Raw genomic sequence first — 26,810 nt, 5'->3', positions numbered from 1 at the left:
AAAAAACAGCGTACTGGTATTTCACTTACACTCAATGCTAGAGCAATATGTCAGATGTACAAGGAGCATTATATCTTTACTGTAGATGCATTGTTTAGTATTATAATGTACTTTTAGGATACATCTAAATATAATAGTAAGAGAAGATTACAAAATATCACCTTTTTAACAATATATAGATGATCTGTCAGATGAGCATAGTAAAGTACATGGTTCACATTGAGGTTTACTTGACTTAAAGGGATCCTGTCATGTAAAAAAAAGTGTTATTAACCTGCAGATATGGGGTTAATCTGAGGGCCAATAGAGTTCTAAAGTTGTGCGGCTACCTCATTTCAAGCCCGGCTACTGGGGGAAATTAACTTTATTCCTCCTCGCAGCCTTGTACTTTGTGATAAAAAGTCGTCTCTCCATTACATCACTACTGAACAAGCTGTCAATCAGTGCCAGGGGCGTGGTAACAGACGCTGCTCAGTATGCACTGAGCGATGACGCGAGTGCTGCAGATACACCCCTGTAACTGAAAGCCCAAGGCTGCCGGGAGAGATAACGTTCACTTCCTCCCAGTAACTCGGCTTGCTGTGTCGCACAGCTTTGGAACGCTATTTAATTGCAGATTAACCCCCATATATGCAGGTTAATATCATTTTTTTGACAAAAGGAACTTTAGAGTTCCCTTTTAAGTTGTCTGACTGGTGATATATCATTGAATATAATATACTAATTAGAGAGTTTTTTCACTCAATGCTGTATAATTAATCCCTATGCAAAATTATGATCAGAAGATTTGCTAACACTAGAGCACAGGAGATGAGTGTGTTAGGATTTATACCATTAAAACGTGTGCCATAGAGTAGAGTATAGCAGTCAGCGGAGGTTTGGAGCTCTGACACTTGCAAAGCACATCATCTGATATGTGGCATAGATGGGACACATTGCCGGTATTATCATATAAGCTAGGACATAGCTGCAACTGGATGGAAGACAGCAGCGACTGGTATTGTAAAGCTGTTCCTATAATTAGTGAAGCATTTAACCTGGAACTAGAGATGTCCAAAGTATGAATGGAGCGCAAGAGGCTGCCACTGTGAAGGTGCATTCACACTGAAAGATAATCATGAACGAGCATTCTTAGAGGGAATCTGTGAGAAGGATCAACAATCCTAAGCCGTCTACATGAGCATGTAGGTCATAGGAAGCTGAATAAAATGATACCTTGATATTTGTGATCCGATGCCCTATTCCAGAGTAATGCACATTTTTCCTATTATGTAGATTAGCTGTAAAAATCTATGGGCCGGACACTGATTTCCCTGACTCCGGAATGAGAATTCTCATGATCTTCTTTTATGCCAATTATCTGCCAGTTAAAGCGGACTACAATTTCAAAAGTATATGTTCTATATGAGTGTGTGTGTGTGTGTATATATATATATATATATATATATATATATATATATATATATATATATATATATATATATATATATATATATATATATATATATATATATATATATATAATATATTATATTACATACCGTATTTTTCGGACTATAAGACGCACCAGACTATAAGACGCACCCTGGTTTTAGAGGAGGAAAATGGGAAAATAAAACTTTAAGCAAAAAATGTGGTCATGACACACTGTTACGGGGCGAGGATCTGCTGCTGACACTGTTATGGGGGTAATGTCCCCAAATTCTCTACTAAAGTACCCCATCCTGGTAATGATCCTCCTGCATTGTATATGATCCTGCTATAAACCCCCATCCAGCCTGTTCACATACCCCCCCATCCAGCCTGTTCACATACCCCCCCCCATTCCAGCCTGTTCACATACCCCCCCCATCCAGCCTGTTCACATACCCCCCCCCATCCAGCCTGTTCACATACCCCCCCCCCATCCAGCCTGTTCACATACCCCCCCCCATCCAGCCTGTTCACATACCCCCCCCATCCAGCCTGTTCACATACCCCCCCCATCCAGCCTGTTCACATACCCCCGCCCCCATCCAGCCTGTTCACATACCCCCGCCCCCATCCAGCCTGTTCACATACCCCCGCCCCCATCCAGCCTGTTCACATACCCCCGCCCCCATCCAGCCTGTTCACATACCCCCCCCCCATCCAGCCTGTTCACATACCCCCCCCCCCCCATCCAGCCTGTTCACATACTCCCATCCTGCTATATGCCCCCATCGTGCTCATATACCATCCTGGTATATGGCCTGTATCCTATAGCACAGAGAAAAAAATAAACGTTTATACTCACCTTTTCCTCACTCCCTGCAGCACCGATCATATCTTCCTCTCTGGCACGCTGACCTGTGTGTGTGGAGCCGTTCCCCTGCAGCACGCGATGTCTTCCTGTCTGTGCCGATCAGCTGACCAGCTCGGCACAGATCAGCTGACCGGCACAGACAGGAAGACATCGCGTGCAGCAGGGGGGCGGCTCCACACACGGGGACGGGTGAGTGTACTGATTCACTGCACCCCGCGCTGATAATGACGCGCGGGGGGCAGTGAATACAGCCGCACATGATCACTCCAGGCTGTAATTGCCAGGGGTGATCATGCGGCCGGCTCTTTGCTATGCGCGCGTCCCCGCTCGTCCTCCCGCCCACCTGTCAGTGCCGGCTAGCGCTGAGAGATGGGCGGGAGGATGGGCGTGCATATGTAATAAGCGGGCCCACGTGGTCACGGCAGGCGCTGCTGCTGCCTGCTCGTGCCCCCGATGACCTGCAGCACCCTCATTCCCGGCCGCAGCCCTATAGTCAGACCATAAGACGCACCCCCCACTTTCCCCCAACATTTGGGGGAAAAAAAGTGTGTCTTATGGTCCGAAAAATACGGTATACAGTACAGACCAAAAGTTTGGACATACCTTCTCATCTCTAGAACAACTATTAAGAGTAGACTTTGTGCAGAAGGCCTTCATGATAAAATAGCTGCTAGGAAACCACTGCTAAGGACAGACAACAAGCAGAAGAGACTTGTTTGGGCTAAAGAACACAAGGAATGAACATTAGGCCAGTGGAAATCTGTGCTTTGGTCTGATGAGTCCAAATTTGAGATCTTTGGATCCAACCACCGTGTCTTTGTAGAAAAGATGAACAGATGGACTCTACATGCCTGGTTCCCACCGTGAAGCATTGAGGAGGAGGTGTGATGGTGTGGGGGTGCTTTGCTGGTGACACTGTTGGGGATTTATTAAAAATTGAAGGCATACAGAACCAGCATGCCTACCACAGCATCTTGCAGCGGTGTGCTATTCCATCCGGTTTGCGTTTAGTTGGACCATAATTTTTCTCAACAGGACAATGACCCCAAACACACCTCCAGGCTGTGTAAGGGCTATTTGACCAAGAAGGAGAGTGATGGGGTGCTACGCCAGATGACCTGGTCTCCACAGTCACCAGACCTGAACCCAATCGAGATGGTTTTGGGGTGAGCTGGACCGCAGAGTGAAGGCAAAAGGGCCAACAAGGCTTAACAGAGGAGTACACATCACAGGTGGCGCTCAGGCTGAGCACAGCGGGACACATCGTGGGCTGCATTTTTTTTTAACATTCCCCCCTATCACGTAACAAATTACGTCATACCTGGAAGGAGTCAATACATTTTAGCATATACCTTTTACTTTTAGTGCACGATTTAGACCCATGCAGCTTTGGAAGTGAATGCACGACCCAGAATTAGCTTGCCGCCATGACATGGAGCATGGATGAGTACACTGCGCACGTTCCTATCCCCTTATCCCTTCCACCAACATGTTTAATCCCCGGATTCTGGTTCCCATAGACTTATATGGGTACCAAATTCCGGACCGGATGCAGATTTTTTTAAGAAAATCAGCAGGTCCTGTTTTTTTTTGCGAGTCCACTCAGCTTTAACCAGTATGTCATAGGTCATGAAGGGGTTAAGGCATTTTTGCATAGTACTGAATTAATCTCTTTAAATTGACTTGCTTCACATTTCAAAATGATTCAATAAGATTTACTAGAACGTCCTAACATAAAAATGAAAGCGTGTGTGGTTACTTGTCTCTCATCTGGTCTGATAATTCCAGCCAAAAGGCAGTAAGAAGATCAGGATTGTCTTGCACATCCTGAGCCTCAAAGTAGAGGAAGCCAAGATCAAGAAAAGGAAAACCATGCTGTGAAGTTGTTCCCAGCAGCGGACTCTATTTCTGATCACTAGGATGTTATTAAAAGAAGTTCACCACGTAGACAATGGCTGCACATTCCTCAGGGAATTGGGTCCTACGCAGGTCTGTGGTTTTCAAGGGGAATTTTTATTTTTCTCATCGTTTTTACGTCACCTTTTGTTATTTAAAGGAAATCGGCATTACTTCAGGTGATATTACACAGCGGCTGGAAATGCTTTGAGTGCAATTGACTAAACATTTATTATTTTCTTAAAGATCCAGGTAATTTATTTTACAAAGATATAGGATTAAATCCAATTGTACAGATAGAAAAGACCTGACTTTTCTAGACAATCTAAAACAATGGTTTAGAAACCCGTTCTATATTTGCCTTCTTATTTCTTTGAGGTTAAGTGATGCTGAAAAAAAATAATATACACAATAGACCATAACTCAAATTCCATCCAACCTGCTGGTCCAGTCCGAGAAACATATGAGAGGATTTGTGACCCTTTCACCGGTATTGCAGCTATTAACATCTATAATGTCAAAGGTACAAGATAGTAAAAAATGTCTTTCCATAGTCAAAACATGACCCGTATCGCAGGGTATGATGTATTCATTATTTTATGGATTTCCTGTTACTATTAGAACACAAACACAATCAGCAGCCCTGTATACAAGTGCTCATCCTGTCCTCAATAGGACTCTCTCAATTCTTTGTGACCCTCTTGGTTGCTAAGTTTTCGTATTTTTGGTGGAGCTTATATGACCTACTTTATATATCATTTATATTTCTATAGCGCCAACATATTCCACAGCACTTTTCAATTCAGAGTTTCATATACAATATTATTCATATTCATAAGTAACAGATCAAAAGAATACAATTTTTAAAGCAAAAATATTGACAACCCTGTTTGTAAGAGCTTACAATCTAAATGGGGTGAGGTGGGAGTGACAAGGTGCAGGTGCTTAATTATTAATCTTATCTCAAAGAAATGGAGGAAAGATAACTGCTGCATTTTGTTGCGGTGGAGTCTGATGGAGAGTTGTGTTCTGAGAAGTAGTGCAATAACACGCCCGGACATTAGGAGAGCGGTGCACACGTCAATCAAAAAGTGCACGAATTTTCAAACTTTATAAACTTGGATTTCACAGCCTAAACACCCGAGCTGCCCACTAATGGTATGTACAGCCTGTCCCTGATGGTGCCAGTACTGCACTGGCTGAACCTTATACATGAAAATCCTGATGTTTGGTTCCCTTTAAAATCAGGATCATAAAAGGTCACAGAAGTCTAATCCCGATACAAAGTGTTGGCATATCCAAGTGTTGGGAGTTCCCCATTACTGTTAAAACCCACTTTACATTCAACAGGAGATCTGATTTTCTGGATATTTGTTATCTCTTTTATGCTATCATGAATTTACAGTGTGCTTCTTGGTACTTGTTGTGTTATGTTTATATGTCAATTATGCAATGAACTATTGTTTAGGTAATAATTTATCAGTTGTTACTACAGGTTTCATGGAAAGTAACCAGAGGGTTAAGTTATCTTCATCTCTCCCTTGTAACGTTCTGCTTAGATAAGCGTAGGTTGGAACATGGAGATACCTTGAAGTGAGTGATCTGGATAATGGACCAGACAATTTAATGTCAATCATGTAACAAAAGGTTATGCCTTCTTATGCAGGAGGCGAAAAAATGTCACTTTAATCCAGTAGTGTTACTTATATGTAGCTTACATTGCTTCTTTCACTTCAAAGACATCTCTATTTATTGACCTAAGGCAAAAATGTACATCTGTTCTGCCAGCTGCATGTCCTCAGGAGATTGCAGCAGCAATAGGCAGTTTTCCTGGTGGAAGTCAGGCATGTGGAAACAAGCTGAAGGTGCAGATAAGATACATCAGCGACATTTGTTAACAAAATGATAGTGGATATAAGAACAAGAGTTATTCTATATTCTGGTAGAATACTCACATTTACAGTGGTGGGGATAATCTATATAACGTGAAAACTTTACTACATCGGTATATTAGGGTTTTCTCCCATAAGCACACATCAACACTCACGCAAATCCCCGTAATGGTAACGTTGAGATGCTTTACAGTGACTTTCCGAGTATGCAGCAGCAAAATCCACAATTACTCATGGTTATCTCAATAAGCACATAGAGACAAGCTTCTGTCAGTGGCCTCTGATCTCCAATTATCTAGAAGGAAACAGTCAGGAAGCCCCAGGGCTGTAATCATAGTGGCTACTGGAGATCTAGTCACATCCAGAACCTGAAGTCTAGCGAGCCCAAAAGGTCTCTTTGGCTCACTTGAGTAGACAAATACTATTACAAACTTGTAATAATTAGGATCCCTGTTAGAGATTTTGCATTGGGGCCAGATGAACCTCATTACACTGTGAGTTGAACCTGACAAAAACAGCAAATATCTGTTGGCATTAAAAGGGTTGTTTCATGAGGACTATTCCTTTCAATATTGAGGTAGACAGACATCATAGGACAACATAGACATCATCCTTGATGAGGATCATCCTTATTAAGCCACTATGGAAAGCCTTTGGGTAATAGAGACTTCAGCTGTGATTGGCCTCAATTGTGCACACATTACATAAAGGGACATTGATTTTATTGGTCATCATGTGGTACATTTGCCTTGGTGGTTATAGTTAAAGGGGTATTCCCATCTCCACTCCAGCATCAATTTTACAACATCCCATGTAATCTAATGTGTAGTGTCATCTACAAAGACTGTTACAAGTAGGTCATGGTCATCCAATCCTCACATAAAAGTTGGTAATTTACCCAACCTGGAGATGGATTCTACTTATCTTCATTTTCCTTAGAGAGGTTTTCTAGGCTTGAGATACATTTCTCAATCTGATTGTAGATTGTCAAAATGCACACTGTTGGGATTCCCCTCAATTGTCAGATATAGCGGACAGTTATATGATCACTACTAATCAAATACTGGTAGTCAATAGCCATCTAGATTCTCATAAACATCTCTCAATCTCCTGCAGTTACACTATGTGTTGGCAAATTAACGTATTCTGCCAGTCTCCATTATGCACACCGACAGGCTTCCCCCCCTCTCAATTACCAAATCAATTGGTCAATCACATGAACACTAGTATGCAAATCGCATACTGACGCTAATGTACTGACAAGATTCTCATCCCCTTCCTTTAATGTTCTAATGAGAGAAATAGTAGATGGGACTCTAAATGGCACATGACCGCCAGCTTGATCTGGCTATTGACTGTAATCCTGACAGTGTGCTAAGTGACTGAAGAATGCTTGATATCATTCAAACCAATGGATAGTGTTACATGAAGTGTGCTTGATGTTATGTTTGTTTTAACATGCGGCTCTCAAGCTGAAATACCTTAAAATTTCTTTGCCAACATTTTAAGGCCAGTTTAACACGTTTTGTTTTCACTTGTGAAAATCGGTCAGTGTGAAAGACATTCATTGTAATAGGTAAGATGTTCGTGATAACACATACCAAATATCTGATGGGTAAAAGAGCTCTTAATGAAATATTAACAAGAAAAACTGGGACATGTACAGTATACTGTTTGTATTATGTAAGATAGCATGCCTTCACTTTCCATGTTAGTCTACTGGAATACAAGAATCAATATGTAGTGCTCCTTTTATTTTGGAGCCATAAATTCAGGGGGCACTTCTGTATGCAGTCATTACTGGAACATTTCCTGTGGTCTTTGTTCTACATCTACCCAATAATTAAGTGCGGGGAAGATGATTCTGTGTGACGGCAAGATAAATTAAGAGCATTACGATACACTTCAGAACGGAAATTGTGTAACTTTACTATTGGAAATCGTGTGCATTCATCATTTGCTCCGGGTGGAATTATTGTTGAACATTTTCTTTCTGCACTAGTCCACACATAATGAAGAGAACGGAAAGTCATTGGTTTGGCATTTCCCTAATATTGCATTTGTTATGGGAAAGCTTTGAGTTCACTTCCTGCTTTTGTAGAGGGAGATGAAAAGTGCAAAAGAAATGAGATTGATTCCACGAATTCGCCGTTTATTTTTTTTCAAAGTGATGACATTGGCAGCAAGTAAAAACGCTAATGTGTATTCAGTAACTGAAACAAAAAGTGATGATGGTGCTGGTCATTCACATCGTGCCGTCTTCTCACAATGTTGAGGTTTGTTTTGATCCCGATGATTTGCTAGTAATTACACTACAGTTCAAAAGTTTAGGGTCACTTAGATATTTCCTTATTTTTTTTAAATAAAAGCACATTTTTTTTCAATGAAGCTAACATTAAATTAAACAAATACACTCTATACATTATGTGGTAAATGACTATTCTAGCTGCAAATGTCTGGTTTTGAATGCAATATCTACATAGGTGTATAGAGGCCCATTTCCAACAATCACCGCTCCAGTGTTTTAATGGTACATTGTATTTGCTAACTGTGTTAGAAGGCTATGGATGTTTAGAAATCCCTTGAAAACACTTGTGCAAGTATGCACAGCTGAAAACAGTTTTGCTGATTAGAGAAGCTACAAAACTGACCTTCCTTTTGAGCTAGTTGAGAATCTGGAGCATTACATTTGTTGGTTCCATTAAACTCTCAAAATGGCCAGAAAAAGAGAACTTTCATGTGAAACTCGACAGTCTATTCTTGTTCTTAAAAATGAAGGATATTCTAAAGTGCCTGCAGGCAAATGGCAGCGCTTAACCCTGAATAATAAAATTATATATAAAAAAACCCATCTAGCGCTGGTTCTTTGTGGATTTTTTGTATAAAATCCCTTATATAATTTAAAAATGAAGGATACTACTCCCTTCAGAGGAGAGCACAAACAGGGTCTAACCAGAGTAAAAAGAGAAGTGGGAGGCCCCGCTGCACAACTGAGCAACAAGACAAGTATATTAAGAGTCTAGTTTGAGAAATCAATGCCTCACAGGTCCTCAACTGGCAGCTTCATTAAATAGTGCCCTCAAAATGCCAGTGTCAATGTCTATAGTGAATAGGCAACTCTGGGATGCTGGCCTTCAGGGCAGAGTGGCAAAGAAAAAGCCACATCTGAGACTGGCTAATAAAAGGACAATATTAATATGGGCACAAGAACACAGACATTGGACAGAGGAAGATTGGAAAAAAGTGTTATGGACAGACGAATCGAAGTTTGAGGTGTTGGATCACACAGAAGAACATTTGTGAGACGCAGAAAATAGTGCCGGACACCATCTGTCAAACATGGTGGAGGTAATGTGATGGTCTAGGGTTGCTTCGGTGCTGGTAAAGTGGGAGATTTGTACAAGGTAAAGGGATTTTGAATAAGGAAGGTTATCACTCCATATTGAAACGCCATGCCATACCCTGTTGACAGCGCTTGATTGGAGCCAATTTCATCCTACAACAGGACAATGACCCAAAGCATACCTCCAAATTGTGCATGAACTATTTAAGGAAGAAGCAGGCAGCTGGTATTCTATCTGTAATGGAGTGGCCAGCCCAGTCACCAGATCTCAACCCTATTGAGCTGTTGTGGGAGCAGCTTGACCGTATGGTACGCAAAAAGTACCCATCAAGCCAATCCAACTTGTGGGAGGGGGGTAAGCATGGGGTGAAATATCTCCAGATGACCTCTTCAAATTAACAGCTAGAATGCCAAAAGTCTGCAAAGCTGGAATTGCTGCAAAGGAGCATTCTTTGCCGAAAGCAAAGTTTGAAGGAGAAAATTATTATTTCAATTAAAAATAATTTCTTCTAACCTCGTCAATGTCTGGACTATATTTTCTATTCATTATGCAACTCATTTGATAAATAAAAGTATGATTTTTCATGAAAAAAAACAAAATTGTCTGGGTGACCCCAAACTTTTGAACTGTAGTGTATGTGAGATCATTTTCATGCTGCACGTTGTATTTTTAGTTGTTATACCATCAGCGTTGATTTATAGCATGAATACTTTAGAAAGAAAATGCACAATTTTTTTTTACTTTGATCATTTTTGGGTACGTTTTATGGAAGTGTCATACTATTGGTCACTGAGGAAATTTTAAACTGGGTATAAACTGGGTTTGCTGCAAATTTAACTGGTTGCCCAATCACTTGAATGACATCCTTCAATCCCACTAAACTACACCAAAAGGTGAACATTGTAGTGATCTATAGGCTTCATAAACAAAACGGAGTTCAGTGGCAAAGATTTGGAGTGTCAGTGCTGTCTGATCAAAGAAAAGTAAAATTGGAAACTGTGATTTAAAATCTCCCATCACCTTAGAGAGGAGGGTGCACCCCCACGAATATACTTGTTTACATACCTTATTGAACATGAAAAGTAATAATGGATAGGCGGCCCCCAACGTATCCCCCTCTCCCTAGCCCTCCATCTAGGTAGCCCCTTTCTACCCTCTTTTCTTTGCTACTTACTATATTTCTATTTCTTGCTTCTCTCTTACTTTTTGTTACAATAATCTGGATACTGTGATTTAGTTGTCACTACTGTTTTTTGTGGAGACCTATTTTTTTCTGGGTCACCTCTTGTTACATATGGTTTCATAAAATGTTTACTCAGTTGTAGCTTTATTGTTGCTCAAGCATGATAACATACTGTTAATTGTGAATTGTAAATCTTGAAAAATCTCAATAAAAAAGAGAATAGACATAAAAAGTAAAACAGTGGTGTTCTGTAAAAGTCTGTATGAAGAAATGCGTATTCTCTATCCCAGAATCTTTGTCACGTTCTTGCAGATTTTAGCCTGGATGGTCTTGAAGTTAAGACTCCAGAGAAGAGCCATCATAAGGTGCTTCATTAAATACACTTTAAAAAAACAAAACGTATTGACAGATGAATAGAATATCTTGGCCTGGGGATTATTATCTGTTAGCAGTAGATAGGTAACGCTGACAAAATATAGTGTGTTTGACCTACACATCTCAGACATACCGTAAATCTAGCTTCTTACCAGAATTCTGCCATGAGGTCAGTCTTGCCATGCATCATTACACATCTTCTGTTGATGTAACCTTCTAACACTCTTTATCTAGTTAAGTATAGTGACCCTTTCTTCCTTTGATAGCTCAGAACCTCCTTGTTGTACAACTTAGTAGAGTGTGAAGGGCAAATATTTCCTTCCCAAAAAGGAAAATGATTTGCATCTTGAAGGCACTAGAATGGTTGTTCCTTTTTCTTCGCCCCTTGATTATACGACAGGTAGCTAAGGAATAATAATGTGAAGGACATTACTTTAAGTGAATTCCCACTTGGGAAAAATAATCTTTAAATGTAATGAATTTTCTCCATGTAGATAATTTCCTTCCCTTGAGATACTCAAAATCCTCAGATGTTACTTACGGAGGGCCTTTAACACTAGAAGTCCCAGAGAGGGGTCATTTAACATTTATACCTATTGGATCCCATAGACAGGTCGATTGACCTGAAGGATTTTAGCAAACATCTATAATCATCATCTTTTGTTCTGTAATTAAGGCCATTACTGTCGCACCACAGGAGGTTGTTGTTTTCCATTGAGTTTAGCCATTTAGTTTCTAGTTAGTTCTATTCAGTTTATTGTATTTGTCATTTGACCCTCTTTCGGGACTTCAGGGGGGAGTTCGAAATTTCTGGGACTTCTAGTGTTAACCAATTTTTTTCATGCTGAAGTGGTCACACAGTGGTAGTAATGCCTGCAGAATAAAATAAAACTTTTCTTTTAAATTTCGCCTCTCCAAAATAAAGTACCTTTTGATAAGGTCAAGTGGGTGTTATCAGACAGTTTAACTGGGGGCATGTGCTACCTCCCCCATATGATGCGGATTGTGAAGAGCTGGCCACAAACTAAAGAAGAGTAGAGGAATTTTTCCAGTAACTGGATGTGCTTGTCAGTTTAATGTCACTTGTCTGTACACAATTGGAAGGGGGAAGGGGTTGTAACAGTGTGACATATTATTGGCCTTCTTTTAAACTTAAAACATCCTTTTTAAAGACTCGAACCCATGATTAAATATTAATTCCCTTTGTTAGATCACATGAAACAAAACTTTTGGAATAAGTTGAAAATTGCTATTACAGCCTTCTTATGGCACCCTGTGGCATTCTTGATTGCATCACATGATATCTACGTAATATGTTCACAGATGGTAGTCTCACATGCTGATTAGTTTAATCAACCTTTTTTGTTTTTGTCGTGCTCATGGGCAGGTGATTACTGTTTTTGTAAAGACCAGCCAATATGAATAGTCTGCTCATTAGGAATTGATATATTAGTTGGACATTAAAAGCGGAAATTAATAGAACACCAGGGGGTGCCATAAGTAATAATAATTATTAATAATAATTTTATTCATTTATATAGCGCTATTAATTCCACAGCGCTTTACATACATGGGCAACACTGTCCCCCTTGGGGCTCACAATCTAGAGTCCCTATCTGTATGTCTTTGGAGTGTGGGAGGAAACCAGAGAACCCGGAGGAAACCCACGCAAACACGGGGAGAACATACAAACTCCTTGCAGATGGTGTCCTTGGTGGGATTTGAACCATTTTATTTATTAACAATTCCAATTAAATTGTGCTAGGTTTTGCCTCAGACAACAATATAAAATAATATTTAATTGTGGGACCAAATGGAGTAAAAAGAATATAAGAATGTGTATCAGAAGTAGAAGTGCTGCCCCAAACCCATATGAAACAAAGAAGAATATGCCCCATGTAATTTGTATCCTATTCAGTCATTTTTTCAAGATTATTTTACATTTCTTGTTGAAATTATTTTGCAGGTCAACCAGGGAGCATCGAAAGTACTTGGATCCGGTCTTGGATATTTGGAACACATTTGTCAACTAATAGAAAAAATAGGACAGCTTCAGGAGCAGAATCTGAAACTACAGAAGCAAGTCTTTTCATTACAAAAGGAAGATAGAGTGAAACAAATGAAAGAGGTAAGAAGCATAAAATAAGTCAGCTGAACTGTATACAAGGTTTTGGAAATTGTCCCTGGTAATGTGGTGGGATAGAAGGGACCAAGCAGCCCTCCACTAAAAGATTGCAGTACAAGATTGACTTAAAGGGTATCTGTCAGCAGGAGGAGGCTGTACTCGACAGAGACTAGAGCTGGAGTGACAGAGGCTTCTGATCTACAAATAGCTCCTCGGCTTCATTTGCATATCTATTCAAATGCTGATTTCTCAGTAATAGAGGAACGGACTGGCCATGTAAAGGTATTGCTGGAGTTGTCTTTGAAAGAGCTACCTGCACATACAAATTATTTTGTTAGGTGAAATCCTTCTGACAAATCCCTTTTTAAAATCAAAGTGATTTCTGTCACAAATCCCAAAGAAGTTGTTTCTTTTTATATTAGTAATCGGCTTCAAGGACCACCAGTGCACAAAATAAGATACTGCCTAAAATATAGTCATATATATCTTGTATACTGCTGGTTGCTGCCTACTCCATAGAGCCACGATTTCCATATGGTGCACTGATGGAAACTAACAAGCCCGAAACAGCTGTAATCAAGTCAGAACACATGGTCGTATAAATTGTGTGACCGTGTGTGACCTGGCTCATGTGGTATGAAGCTGCAGCTAAGACAACGTATATATATGGTCTTGATTATTGAATATTTGTATAGACATATCTAAAGGGTTTTGTAAAACAATTAAAGTGAGACAAAAGACAACAATACACATTAGTCAATAATCAGCTGAAAGGGACAACTGTCTGATGTGTATGGGGTCCTCCCAATGATGGCAAGAGAGAGAAAAAGCATGGACAGTTGGAATTTCAACACCTGATCCTTTTTGTTTTCAGGGGGGGATAATACGCTGCCAGAGGACAGTAGGTGGCTTTTTCCACTCTCCCCATTGAAAACACACAGCTCGGCCAAGCATGGAGGAGCCTGGAGAGATAGATGTAGGTGTAACGAGCGTTCATCTAACAGCGCTCATGTGTACAGCCAAGTTTACAATTCACAGATGTTGCTAACATTCTGTGCTTCACTGAAAATCTATTGCCAGTGATCTACAATATTTAGATCTATATATGAAATATTCTCCTTATACATTTACCAGAAGTAAAGAACAGACACCGATCAGTACAGAACTGATATAATCTGCAATACACACAAATTTTAAGTGATTTGTTTAGGTAATCAATTTATCAACTGACCAATCACAGCCCCTGTTTACCCAGAGACCACATAAAAAATGGTAAGTCAGGGATCCAGGAATTCCATTAGAAGGGGCTTAGTTTTGGAATGCCAGCAATGTGGGCATATGATATCACCGCACTTACTGGAAGGCTCGAGATGTAACATTGCATGACTCCTTTCTCCTGTTGGTGTAGGAGTACGCTGGACAGCATTGCTCCTGTGGAGCAGCAAATATTTTCCTCAGCCCGTACCAGGAGTCTAAGAAGCATTTTCCTGTAAGGAGGAACCGACCGCATAGTATGTTTGTACAAAGTGGAAACCAATCTGACCTCTTCATGATCCCAGAAATTGGCATTAACTCTGAAAAGTTTGGCTACAAAGGTTGGTTTCTTATCTCAATATGTCTGTTTTAACACTCCGTGATAAAACTCCACAGAACAATAGTATGAAGGATGAGTTTTCTATTGTCTGGATACAGCGGCTTGTTATTTGGGGCGTGCTTTACTACACTGGTACCTGAGAGGTACGTCAGAACGTCAGCGCTCCGTGACATCACATGTGGGCATGGATTAGGCACAATCTTCATAGATTGTGCTGGGGATGCAGGACGCATGCAGTTACGCTGCAGTGCAGAACGCAGCGTAACTGCATGAAAATATGCTACGTGGGCACAGAGCCTAAGACGTTGTGTTTAGGGGACGTCAATTACTAACTCATTATTGAAACTAACCAGAGGCGACACTATTGGGTCACTATGGGTATATCGGAATCATTGCCTTGGCTGCCACTGGAAGACAATAATTGAGAAACTCATTGATAAAAGTTAATTTGACATTTTCAAAGGTAACTAAACTTCCAAATCTTTTTGATATATTGTCGTCCCTGTGACCTCACTATTTTCTCAAACTAAGGGACAGAAGTGCTTAATCGAAGGCAATCAGCACTGTGTATAAGCACAATAAATTGCGATGGCTTTGTGGTTAGCACTGTACATTGGCTCAGTGGTTAGCACTGTTATTTTGCAGCACTGAGGTCCTGAGTTCAAATCCCAGCAGGGACACCATCTGCAAGGAGATTGTATGTTCTCCCCGTGTTTATGTTTGTTTCCTCTGTGTAGTGCCAGTTACCTCCCACACTCCAAAGACATACAACACATTAGATTTTGAGCTCTAATGGGGACAGTGGGATCACGTCTGTAAAGCACTGTGGAATTAATAGTGCTATATATGTGGGTTCATCGGTTTGCATAACCCCATGGTCATGGCCCAAGTACAAACTAACCAGCCCTTGGTATGAATGCTTAATGGAAGATTCCAGATCCGTATCAATTAAAGGGAATCTGTCTTTTTCATTTTTTTAGTTATTAATATGGGCTTACAGGTGGCATGAAGATGAAATTAGCCATACCTGTATGCCTCCTGAATGAGGGGTTATTTGGAAAAAATCTTTTTTTATATCTTCTATCTTCTGGGACGTGTGCTGTCTAGAAGATAAGCCTGCCTCCCGTCTTCATTATACAGGGTTTCCTCCTCCTCTTGTCTTCCCTGTGATGTCAGGTGCGCAGACGGAAATCTTTCGCCTGCGCATTATGCCTGCCGTCTCTCCGTGCACTGTTTCGCCCTTCTGTGGGCACAGGCTTCAATTTTGGTGTGCGCAGGTGCCGGGGAGTCACTGCTGCTTCACAGTGCAGGGGAGAGACGGCAGGCAGAATGTGCAGGCGAGGGATTTCCGGCTGCGCACCTGACGTCACATGGACACTGAAGAGAAAGGGATTAAGAATCCTGTATAATAAAGACTGGTGGCAGGCTTATCTTCTGGGCAGCGCACGCCCCATAGCCTGGAAGACAGAAGATATAAAAGAGGATTTCTGCCAAACGACCCATCATCCAAGAGGCAAACAGGTATGGCTAATTTTACCTTTATGCTACCTGTATGCCCATAGCAATAACTATAAAAACACAAAAAGGTGACAGATTCCCTTTAACATTATTATAGGGGCATATATAAAAGCTTACTAACCTTTTCATTTTAATCTTAAAATCACAATTGAAGTCACTGGTTAAGTTAATCTTTGCTTCTTTGTGTTGTAATTTTCCATGTCACCTTTTATGACTTGTTTTAGGAAATCTTGCCCAGACGGATGGCTGGAGGAGCCCTTCTATATTGGGAGTAAGGAAACCATTTACTAAACTGAAGTGTGATGACAAAGAAAGCAAGCAAATATGGGACAGGAATTTCAGCGACGCCTTTACACAGTCGGAACAAGATATGAAAAAGGTCTGCATTTCTTTCCTTTATTTATTTATACATGTTGACTTGCAATCATGCTACACTGTGTTGCTTTAAAGGGATATTTATATCTCGGATATTTATAGCATATCCTCCGGATTCGCCGTAAATGTATAGTAGATGTGGGTACCACAAATGGGGCTTTGTCATGCGCTGCAGTCAGTGGGCAGGTGTTCAGGATTCCCAAACAAATAAATGGTGAGCCACGCAAGTGTATGGGACGTCTGTAGGAGTTGGAAGTAGCCATTTACAATATTGTATAATTCTGATAATTTTATTACTGCCTCATTATCTCAGCCACGTCCAACAATAAGTTTCTAATTAGGTGAGGATGAAATCATACTGTAGATTTTCATTTTTTTACATTACTACTTCCTACCACTCACTAATAAAACCAGTATTTTGGATTTAGAAATACCTTTAAATTACTTGGCAGATGATAACAGGGAAGACTATATTAAGTAACAGTATATACATAAAGTATCATGCGGTGCCAGAACTAAACGTCTACATAAAACAACATGCAGCTGAACAAATAGCCTTTGAAGTGACTTTCTCGAATGGTTTTAAGATGTTTCTTGAATCAAGATGTTTATATTATGTTGTCTATTCTAAGAACATTACATTATAATATAATCCATATAAAGTCTTCTGAATCCTTAGAAGAGTTTCATAACTTGGATGTATTCAGTAATATGGGATAACTTAGGGCTCATGCACTCTTGTAAGGACCCTCGATGGCTACTGTTCACTACCGCACAGACAGGAGACTGTGAGTGTTTGTGTGTAGATATTTTGAAATGCTTCTATGCCCTCCGAGCATATACCAAACCCTACAAAAAGACTGCGGAAAGGTAACATAGGATCGGTTATTTACAATAAGAGGTAGTCACAGCTCACCTCCTCCCCCTCACTGCAGAGTGACTTCTGCACAGATCACAGAACATGTCTAGAAAGTAGTGATGAGCGAGTATGCTTGTTACTACTCGGTACTCGCACGAGTATCACTGTACTCGGGCTACTCGGCGGGTACCGAGTAATTTCGTGATACTCGTGCTTTACTCGTGGTCTTCATTTCTGCATGTTGGCGCTCTTTTGAGAGCCAGCCCTCATGCAGGGATTGGCTGGCAGACCACTGCAATGCCACAGCCCTGTTAGTTGTGGAATTGCAGTGATTGGCCGGCCTGCACAGCGTGACCGAGCCTTTATACCGGCCGGCGCGCTGTGCTCTGTACACAGCCATCTCATATTCCCTGCTTTCCACGCCCACAGGCGCCTATGATTGGTTGCAGTGAGACACGCCCCCACGCTGAGTGACAGGTGTCACACTGCACCCAATCACAGCAGCCGGTGGGCGTGTCTATACTGTGCAGTAAAATAAATAAATAAATAATTAAAAAAACCGGCGTGCGGTCCCCCCAATTTTAATACCAGCCAGATAAAGCCATACGGCTGAAGGCTGGTATTCTCAGGATGGGGAGCTCCACGTTATGGGGAGCCCCCCACCCTAACAATAACAGTCAGCAGCCGCCCAGAATTGCCGCATACATTATATGCGACAGTTCTGGGACTGTACCCGGCTCTTCCCGATTTACCCTGGTGCGTTGGCAAATCGGGGTAATAAGGAGTTATTGGCAGCCCATAGCTGCCACTAAATCCTAGATTAATCATGTCAGGCGTCTATGAGACACCCTCCATGATTAATCTGTAAATTACAGTAAATAAACACACACACCCGAAAAATCCTTTATTAGAAATAAAAAACAATAACAAAGTCCCTCATCACCAATTTATTAACCCCGACAAACCCTCCATGTCCGGTGTAATCCACGGTCCTCCAGCGTCGCGTCCAGCTCTGCTGCATGCAGGTGACAGGAGCTGCAGAATACACCGCCGCTCCGGTCACCTCCACGCAGCTAATGAGGTGAGTATAGCGATCAGCTGAGCTGTCACTGAGGTTACCTGGATCCAGCGGTGGATGCAGCGGTGGCCGCGGGTAACCTCAGTGACAGCAGCTGATCGCGCTACTTACCGCCGCTCCGGTCAGCTTCACACAGCAACTGAGGTGAGAAGCGCGATCAGCTGCTGTCAGTCAGGTAACTCGCGGCCACCGCTGGATCCAGCGGTGGCCGCGATTAACCTCAGTGACAGCTCAGCTGATCGCTATACTCTCCTCAGTTGGTGCATGGAGCTGACCGGAGCGGCGGTGAGTAGCGCGATCAGCTGCTGTCACTGAGGTTACCCGCGGCCACCGCTGGATCCAGGTAACCTCAGTGACAGCAGCTGATCGCTATACTCACCTCATTAGCTGCGTGGAGGTGACCGGAGCGGCGGTGTATTCTGCAGCTCCTGTCACCTGCATGCAGCAGAGCTGGACGCGACGCTGGAGGACCGTGGATTACACCGGACATGGAGGGTTTGTCGGGGTTAATAAATTGGTAATGAGGGACTTTGTTATTGTTTTTTATTTCTAATAAAGGATTTTTCGTGTGTGTGTGTTTTTTAACTGTAATTTACAGATTAATCATGGAGGGTGTCTCATAGACGCCTGACATGATTAATCTAGGACTTATTGGCAGCTATGGGCTGCCAATAACTCCTTATTACCCCGATTTGCCAACGCACCAGGGTAAATCGGGAAGAGCCGGGTACAGCCCCAGAACTGTCGCATATAATGTATGCGGCAATTCTGGGCGGCTGCTGACTGATATTGTTAGGGTGGGGGGCTCCCCATAACGTGGCGCTCCCCATCCTGAGAATACCAGCCTTCAGCCGTATGGCTTTATCTGGCTGGTATTAAAATTGGGGGGGACCGCACGCCGTTTTTTTTAATTATTTAATTATTTATTTCACTGCACAGTATACACACACACCGGCTGCTGTGATTGGGTGCAGTGTGACACCTGTCACTCAGAGTGGGGGCGTGTCTCACTGCAACCAATCATAGGCGCCGAAAAGCAGGAAAGCAGAGAATACGAGATTGATTAATGACCGGCCGGCTTTTTCAAAAGAAGAAAAGCCGCAGGAGCAGTGTGAATGCCGTGCAGTGCCGCAGCAGTGATCGGCGAACGGTGAGTAAGAGAGAGGGGGGAGAATGACCGACAGACTGTGAGAGGGGGACAGACAAGACAGAGAGAGACCGACAGAGCGAGACCGACCGACGGGAGATAGAATGAAAAAAAAAATGACCGACATCGCTAGTAAAAAGCACAAAACGTGCGTTTTGGACATCGGAGTGCCACACAATGTTTTACGTAAAATCTTTCATGTATTAATCTCAAAAAGTAACATACACCAGCTCTATCTCACTATTGGGTATGTGCCCTTAACATTTCCGCCATGAAAATTCATTTTGGGGTCATTTTGCAAGGTTTTCTGGTGAGTCCGTAAAAATGGCGTAAAACTCGGACAAAATTGTTCACAGCTGTGACTTTTGAGTGATAAATGCTTCAAGGGGTCTTCCCCATGCTGATGCCATGTCATTTGAGCACTCTTCTGAGACTTTTGTGACAGTTTTAGGGTTTCTCCATGCTGCCGGGGGGTCATTTCACAAAAATACTCGGGTCTCCCATAGGATAACATTGGGCTCGTTGCTCGGGCCGAGTACACGAGTATCTTGGGAGGCTCGGCCCGAGCCTCGAGCACCCGAGCTTTTTAGTACTCGCTCATCACTACTAGAAAGCTCTCAACAAACGAGTCAACAAACATATCGGGATTATTTTTTCCTATGGCCCAAGTGAGTGTTGTTATTAGAAGCTTAAGTAAGATTGTGGTAAAGAGAATAAAAAAAATTCAGAAAACAAAATCCGATTTAGAAGAGAATTAGTATTTTTCAGTATTCAGCTTAAAGGGATCCTGTCACTAGGATTTTCCCTTATGAGCTGTGACCATTACCAGTAAGCCCTTATATACAGCATTTTAGAATACTGTATGTAAGAACCCAGGCAGCACTGTATAACGTAAAAAACACCTTTATAATACTCATGTAGGGGGTGGTCCTGTCCGATGGGTGTCCCTGCTCTCGGTCCGGCACCTCCTCCATCTCGTGCCTTCTGCCCAGCCCCGTGCATGTTGTATCCTGCGTCATTCACATGAAGGCCGCTATTGCGCTCCTGCGCATGCGCACTTTGATCTGCCCGTCTGAGGGCAGATCAACCTACTGTAATGTGCACGCGCGAGAAAAGGTCAGATACCGCCCGTACATGTGCACTGCACTACTTTGGGAATCAACCTAATAACACACTAAGCTATTAGGGAATGTGAGAATAAGTTTTAGTATGCAGGAACAAAGATTTTTCAGACAACAGGACCAAAACCGTAACAATGCAGTGACATGAGAAGAATCTGCATAACTAATCAATATTAAATAGTTGCAAGTCAAATCTATGTATGAGATAGCCAAGATGATTGTCTATAAAATGAAGGTAGACTCAGAATCAAAGATGGAGCCTGAAAGTCAAAAGTTTACAACACTGTTACCATTTTGCTCGTCAGTGTATATACGTAAATATCATTTTTGCCCTGTTCTCGTTGTAATGTAAAGGAAGTTGCCTTTATTTTGTAAGAACAAAGTGGCCCAGAACAGATCTCTAAGATGCCGTATGAACCTAAAATCAGCTAGTACAGGAGCCTTTTTGGGTCATCACAAGTAGCGTGCCCTCTATGCAAATATGGTAACCTGTGCAGGGCCACATGGCTGTATCCATGGCTCCTTAAATTATAAAATCACATTTAATTTACATAGTGCGGTGATCCTTCTAGCAGCAGTCATTGGGTGTTCTTTTTAGGTTATCTGCTCCCTTGCCAGACACCTTTTACAACAGTTTGAGGCAGGACTAATTGATGTAAGGGTGATAAAGATTTTCTGATGAAAATACCAGGTGTGAGTGTGGCTCTTAAACGTGTGGTCATACAGACAAGTAATCAGCAGCCATGATTTTCAGACTATAAGGTGTCGGCTTTCCTAATGGATGCTCAGACATTCCTCAAGTATTCCTCAACAAGCCTAAACCTGCACTTCATTATTTGCTTTTCTACACTGCATGAGTTCTCCGGCAGGATTGACTTGTTAGCACTGGATAACTCCAATATAGCAAAAGAAAATAGCTTCCAGCAAAATAACAATACTCCAGAGTGGGAAATATATTATTACGCACAGGGTAAAATAAGTCCTATCAGAATGTGTGAAGCAAAAATAACAAAGCCTGTTTTATTAACATCTGATCATCCATTCGAAAGATGGAATTGAAAATCTGTTTCTGATTGTGTGAGGCCTGGTTCATGTCATTAGATACTGAATAAATATAACTTATCCATTATAATATTAGTCTTAGAGGATCATAGGGTAATGGCTATTAAGCAACGTCAAGGTCCTATATGGCTTATGTACGTTCTGTCATATCTCTATTCTTGTTTTTTTAGCTTGATCATCCATGGGGCAGAGTCAGAGATCTCCTCAAGAAGACCAAAAATAAGAACCAGAATAAACTTGGATTATCCTCAGCATCACTAAAAAGATCCTGCCCCCAACTCTACAGGTAAACTTATTATTGTGTGCATCTCCTATAGACAAGAGATAACCTTCAATATCTGTTTAGCACGTCTATATGCTAGTTTGAAAAATCTTATGTTGCCGTTTTGATTACATTTCTTTTTTCTGAAGGTGGTCTGATCTGCAGTAGTACGCAATGTTTTTCTCATACTGAAAGAAGCATTCCCATCAAAGATTTTTCTGATGTCTACATCACATGATAATCTTAATATATTGCAATCATCATGTTACATAGCACTGTGAACTTAAAATTGCTCATTTCCTCTTCTACCCAGTTAATCCTTCTTTTTTTTCATTAGGTCTAAGACATCTCATGAATAAAAACAAACTAACCTATACAAATTCAAATACTCAGTGGGGTCCTCACTAGTCTAATGCACAAACATTTTTACCCCAAATATAAAAAGATACACTTTATTAAAATTCACCCATAGAAAAAACTCACACAATACAAGATATCATATAGACTATTAGTATCACCATTTTACAACAGAGTATATGGAAAATATATCCGCCAGGCAGATATCACCATAAATTATCCTATCACTGTTTTCCTATCTGGTCAACGGAGGATCACCTTAAGTTAAATGGGTGCCTCCGCTCGACAAGGACTATCCCTAATAGACACCTTCAACTCCCACTATGTCTCTAACCAATATTCCTTGATAACAAAATTGATAGATAGGGAAGGGAAAAGGAGAGGAAGCAAAGAAGGAGACAGGGAATTCAGGGATATGTTATCACCCATCCTTAAATTAACAAGTATTTCAAAGTGATGCATACAAGGGACAAACACATAATAATGATATTTTTCCAAAAATTGTCCCCCCCTTACATACGAAGTTCATTAGTTTGTTAGTCCATATATATAACTTGTTCATTCAATTAAAAGGAATGCAAATAATTTCAGACTGTTGATAAAGATTAGTAGTGTCAGGATAATTGGCATACAATTTTGGTTGCTCTCAGACAGACCAACACCACATTAATCAAATTGTCTGAATTGGATATCCTCCATGTCTTCCACCACTAGTGCACTGGGTTAGTAGTGTCAGAGTCCTCAGCATGCAATTTTGGCTGCCCATAAACTAACCAACATCATGATTGATTTGGCTGCATTATACCTAGTAGTGTTTACATTTGAGCAGTATACCTTGCATTACAGTTGTCCTGTCAGCTTAATATGTTGTGCTGTGTAGGAGCACAGGTCTGCATTCCTGATTTAGCAAAACTATAACCAGGCACTCCAGATTCTTGCAAAAGGAGAATTTTATTTATGTGGCAGTTTGTGAAAAGAAAACATTTTGGTCATAACATCTGACCTTTATCAGTTTATGTGCTGCTGTGGGGAAAACTACCTTGAGATACTATACCTGGATATACTATACTGGATATCAAAGTACTGTAATGCGCAGGCGTGCGGAATGGTCAAATACCGCCTGCGGATATGCACTTCAATACTTTGATTTGCCCTAGGCAGGGCAGATCAAAGTGCGCCTGCGCAGGATTTCGATGCTGGGCTGCGTGGATGATGTAGGACGCGTCATGCACACAGGCGTCAAAAGGAGGAGGATGGCGATCGCACAAGATGGAGGAAGCACCAGGCTGACAGCAGCGACACCCACCAGACTGCCCCCTAGGTGAGTATTATAAAGGTGTTTTTTAATGTTATACAGAGCGGCCTGGGCTCTTATATACAGTATTTTGGAATACTGTATATGAGTTCACTGGTGGTGGCCGCAGCTCATAAGAGAAAAACCTGGTGACAGGTCCCCTTTAAGAATATGGCTCTAAAAAGCAGCATATCGAGCTGACCGATCCAGTTTAAAGGTTTTGTCCACTTATCGACAACCATGTTTGAAAGCCCCCAGAGTAATGCATAGTGCATGGGAAGTGTACTTGCCTCCCAGACCGGTGTTCCTCATCCTTTCTGAGTCCTGTGTCCCCCGGCTATCCTCTTTATGTCATTTGAACACTGCTGGCTGTCAGCGGCCCTTGATGCTCTGGAGCCTTTACAGTTCCGTCAGGCGGGTTGTAATTAGTCGTGTGACAAATTAAACTTGATAAAATATCCAGGTGAGTGCGTGCACTCACAATTTACACAACTTTCATCATAAACAATTGGAGTTTCTGATAGGAAGGAGCCTGTAAAAAATGTCCATCTGAGCCCAGAACACCAGTGACATAGATCTCACGGTTTTTCCAACTCTGCATTGTTTAGTTGTTTTTACCAGTAACCATTGTACTGCGCTATGGGCTTAAAAACGGAGCTTCACATTCCTAAGTAATTCTGAATTTCGAGGGTGTGTGATATCCTCTCGTGATAATTCATACAGCAGAAATACTGGGGAAAACAGAGGTTACTTATTTGTTCATATGCGCAAAGGAAATAACCTATATATATACATATTCTTCAAATAAGCCCATACTGTCACATTAACATCTGAAGTCAACCTCCGAATTTCCTTCTATTGTTTAAAACTAAAGAAAACCCAGACTACAGCATATTCTCTGCACTTCCTTTTTTAACAATTGAATTGCTTTTTTGACCTTATCGTTAAAGAACAAGACAGAGAAGGATCCACGTGCAATTTTATCTATTATTGCTTTATTGCATATACTATATTTGGTATTTTTGTAATTTTTCCAGTTGGAAATAGGAAATGCGACATAAATGTATCGGATTAGTAATAAGCTGTCAGTCCTCACATGCATTTTAGAATTAGCTATACAAATAAATCAACTTTCTGATATATTTATTTAAAAAAAACATATTTTTCCTCTATATAATGTAAGGTTTGACCCGGCCATGGCTCAGCCAAGCGTTCCCTTCCTCTCCTTATTGTATGTGCAGAGCATAGCTTTATCCAATAGATCTGATGCTGAAATTCTTAACTCTCAGACTTTTTACTGTCTGGTGTTTTGAGATGAGCGTTCTGAAAATAACATGTTCTTAAACGGAACCTGTCACCAGATTTGACCCTTGTAAGCTGCAGCCACCACCAGTGAACCCTTATATACAGCATTCCAGAATACTGTCTATAACAGCCCAGGCTGGCCTGAATAATGTAAAAACACCTTTATTATATTCACCTAGGGGATGGTCCGGTATGATGGGTGTCTCTGCTCTCAATCCAGTGCCTCCTCCATTGCACTCCTGGACATGCGCTCTTTGATCTGCCTGGCTGGGGGCAGCTCAATGTACTGTAGTGTGCATACGTGGGCGGTCTTTGACCTTTTATCGCACCTGCGTATTACAGTACTAGGCTGTACCCTCAGCATGGCAGATCAAAATGCGCATGCGCGGGAGTGCAATGGAGGCATCTCTGTGAATGACGCAGGACACGTCATGCACACAGGGCTGGGCAGGAGGATGGCGATTGCACAAAAAAAATGGAGGAGGCACCGGACCGAGAGCAGCGACACCCATCGGACCGGTCCACCCCCTAGGTGAGTATTCTAAAGCTGTTTACGTATTACAGAGCAACATGGGCCCTTATATACTGTATTCTGGAATGCTGTAATAATGGCTCACTGGTGGTGGTCGCAGCTCAGCTGGGAATAGATTCCCCTTAATTATTGGCCCAGGTAAAAAGGCCGTTGATCACTTGATGGATCTAAATCAGAAGATCTCATTGTTTCTATATGTATCTGCATTTAAGACAATGTATGGGAAAAAGAAGTAGAGGTAATAAATGGGTGGCTGGAGTTGTGGTCATGAGAAACCAGGGGGATGAAAACAGAACGTTTTCCTCCAACAAATTAAAAAGTTTATTAACTTGTATTACTATGACCAATGATGGCATATATAGGTGAGAATATCTATCTATCTACACACATATATACTACACACATATATACAGTATATCACAAAAGTGAGTACATTCCTCACGTTTTTCTAAATATTGTTTCTTTCCATGGGACAAAACTGAAGAGCTGAGACTTTGTTACAATGTAAAGTAGTCTGTGTACACCTTGTGTAAAATTGGTGCCCTCTAAATCACTCAACACAGCCATCAATGTCTAAAACGCTGAGAACAAAATTGAGCACACCCCTAAGTGAAAATGTCCAAATTGTGTGCAATTAGTCATTTTCCCTCCCCGGTTTCATGTGATCCATTAGTGTTACAAGGTCTCAGGAGTGAATGGGGGCAGGTGTGTTATATTTGATGTTATCGCTCACACACTCTCATACTGGTCCCTGGAAGTTCAACATGGCTCCTCATGGCTAAGAACTCTCAGAGGACCTGAAAAAAGAATTGTTGCTCTATATAAAGAAGGCCTAGGCTGTAAGAAGATTGTCAACACCCTGAAACTGAGCTGCAGCACGGTGGCCAAGACCATACAGAGATTTAACAGGACCGGATCCACTTAGAACAGGCCTCTTCATGATTTACCAAAGTTGAGTGCACGTGCTCAGCGTCCTATCCAGAAACTGTCTTTTCAAAACAGACATATAAGTGCTGCCAGCATTGCTGCAGAGGTTACAGGGGTGGCGGGGTCCACCTGTCAGTGCTCAGACCATACACTCCCCACTGCATCAAATTTGGTCTGCACGGCTTTCACCCCAGAAGGAAGCCTCTTCTAAGGGTGGTGCACAAGAAAGTCCGCAAACACTTTGCTGAAAACAAGCAAACTAAGAACATGGATTGCTTGA

The 26,810-nt window shown here is 41.5% G+C and overlaps 1 protein-coding gene across 1 annotated transcript in view; it reads left to right on the top strand.

Moving 5' to 3' along the window:
- The window catches only part of LOC142310945 (uncharacterized), a 144,078-nt gene that overhangs the window by 109,195 nt on the left and 8,073 nt on the right, over window positions 1-26,810 (top strand). The window contains exons 4-7 of the mRNA XM_075348799.1: window positions 12,941-13,102; window positions 14,508-14,694; window positions 16,436-16,590; window positions 22,024-22,139. Of these exons, the coding sequence (XP_075204914.1) occupies window positions 12,941-13,102; window positions 14,508-14,694; window positions 16,436-16,590; window positions 22,024-22,139 (620 nt within the window). The remainder of the gene's footprint in view (window positions 1-12,940; window positions 13,103-14,507; window positions 14,695-16,435; window positions 16,591-22,023; window positions 22,140-26,810) is intronic.

This window comes from Anomaloglossus baeobatrachus, chromosome 5 (assembly GCF_048569485.1).
Source record: "Anomaloglossus baeobatrachus isolate aAnoBae1 chromosome 5, aAnoBae1.hap1, whole genome shotgun sequence".
NCBI classification, from domain to species: domain Eukaryota; kingdom Metazoa; phylum Chordata; class Amphibia; order Anura; family Aromobatidae; genus Anomaloglossus; species Anomaloglossus baeobatrachus.
The sequence above is the reverse complement of the archived record's forward strand: the minus strand, read 5'-3'. Positions and strand labels throughout refer to the sequence as shown.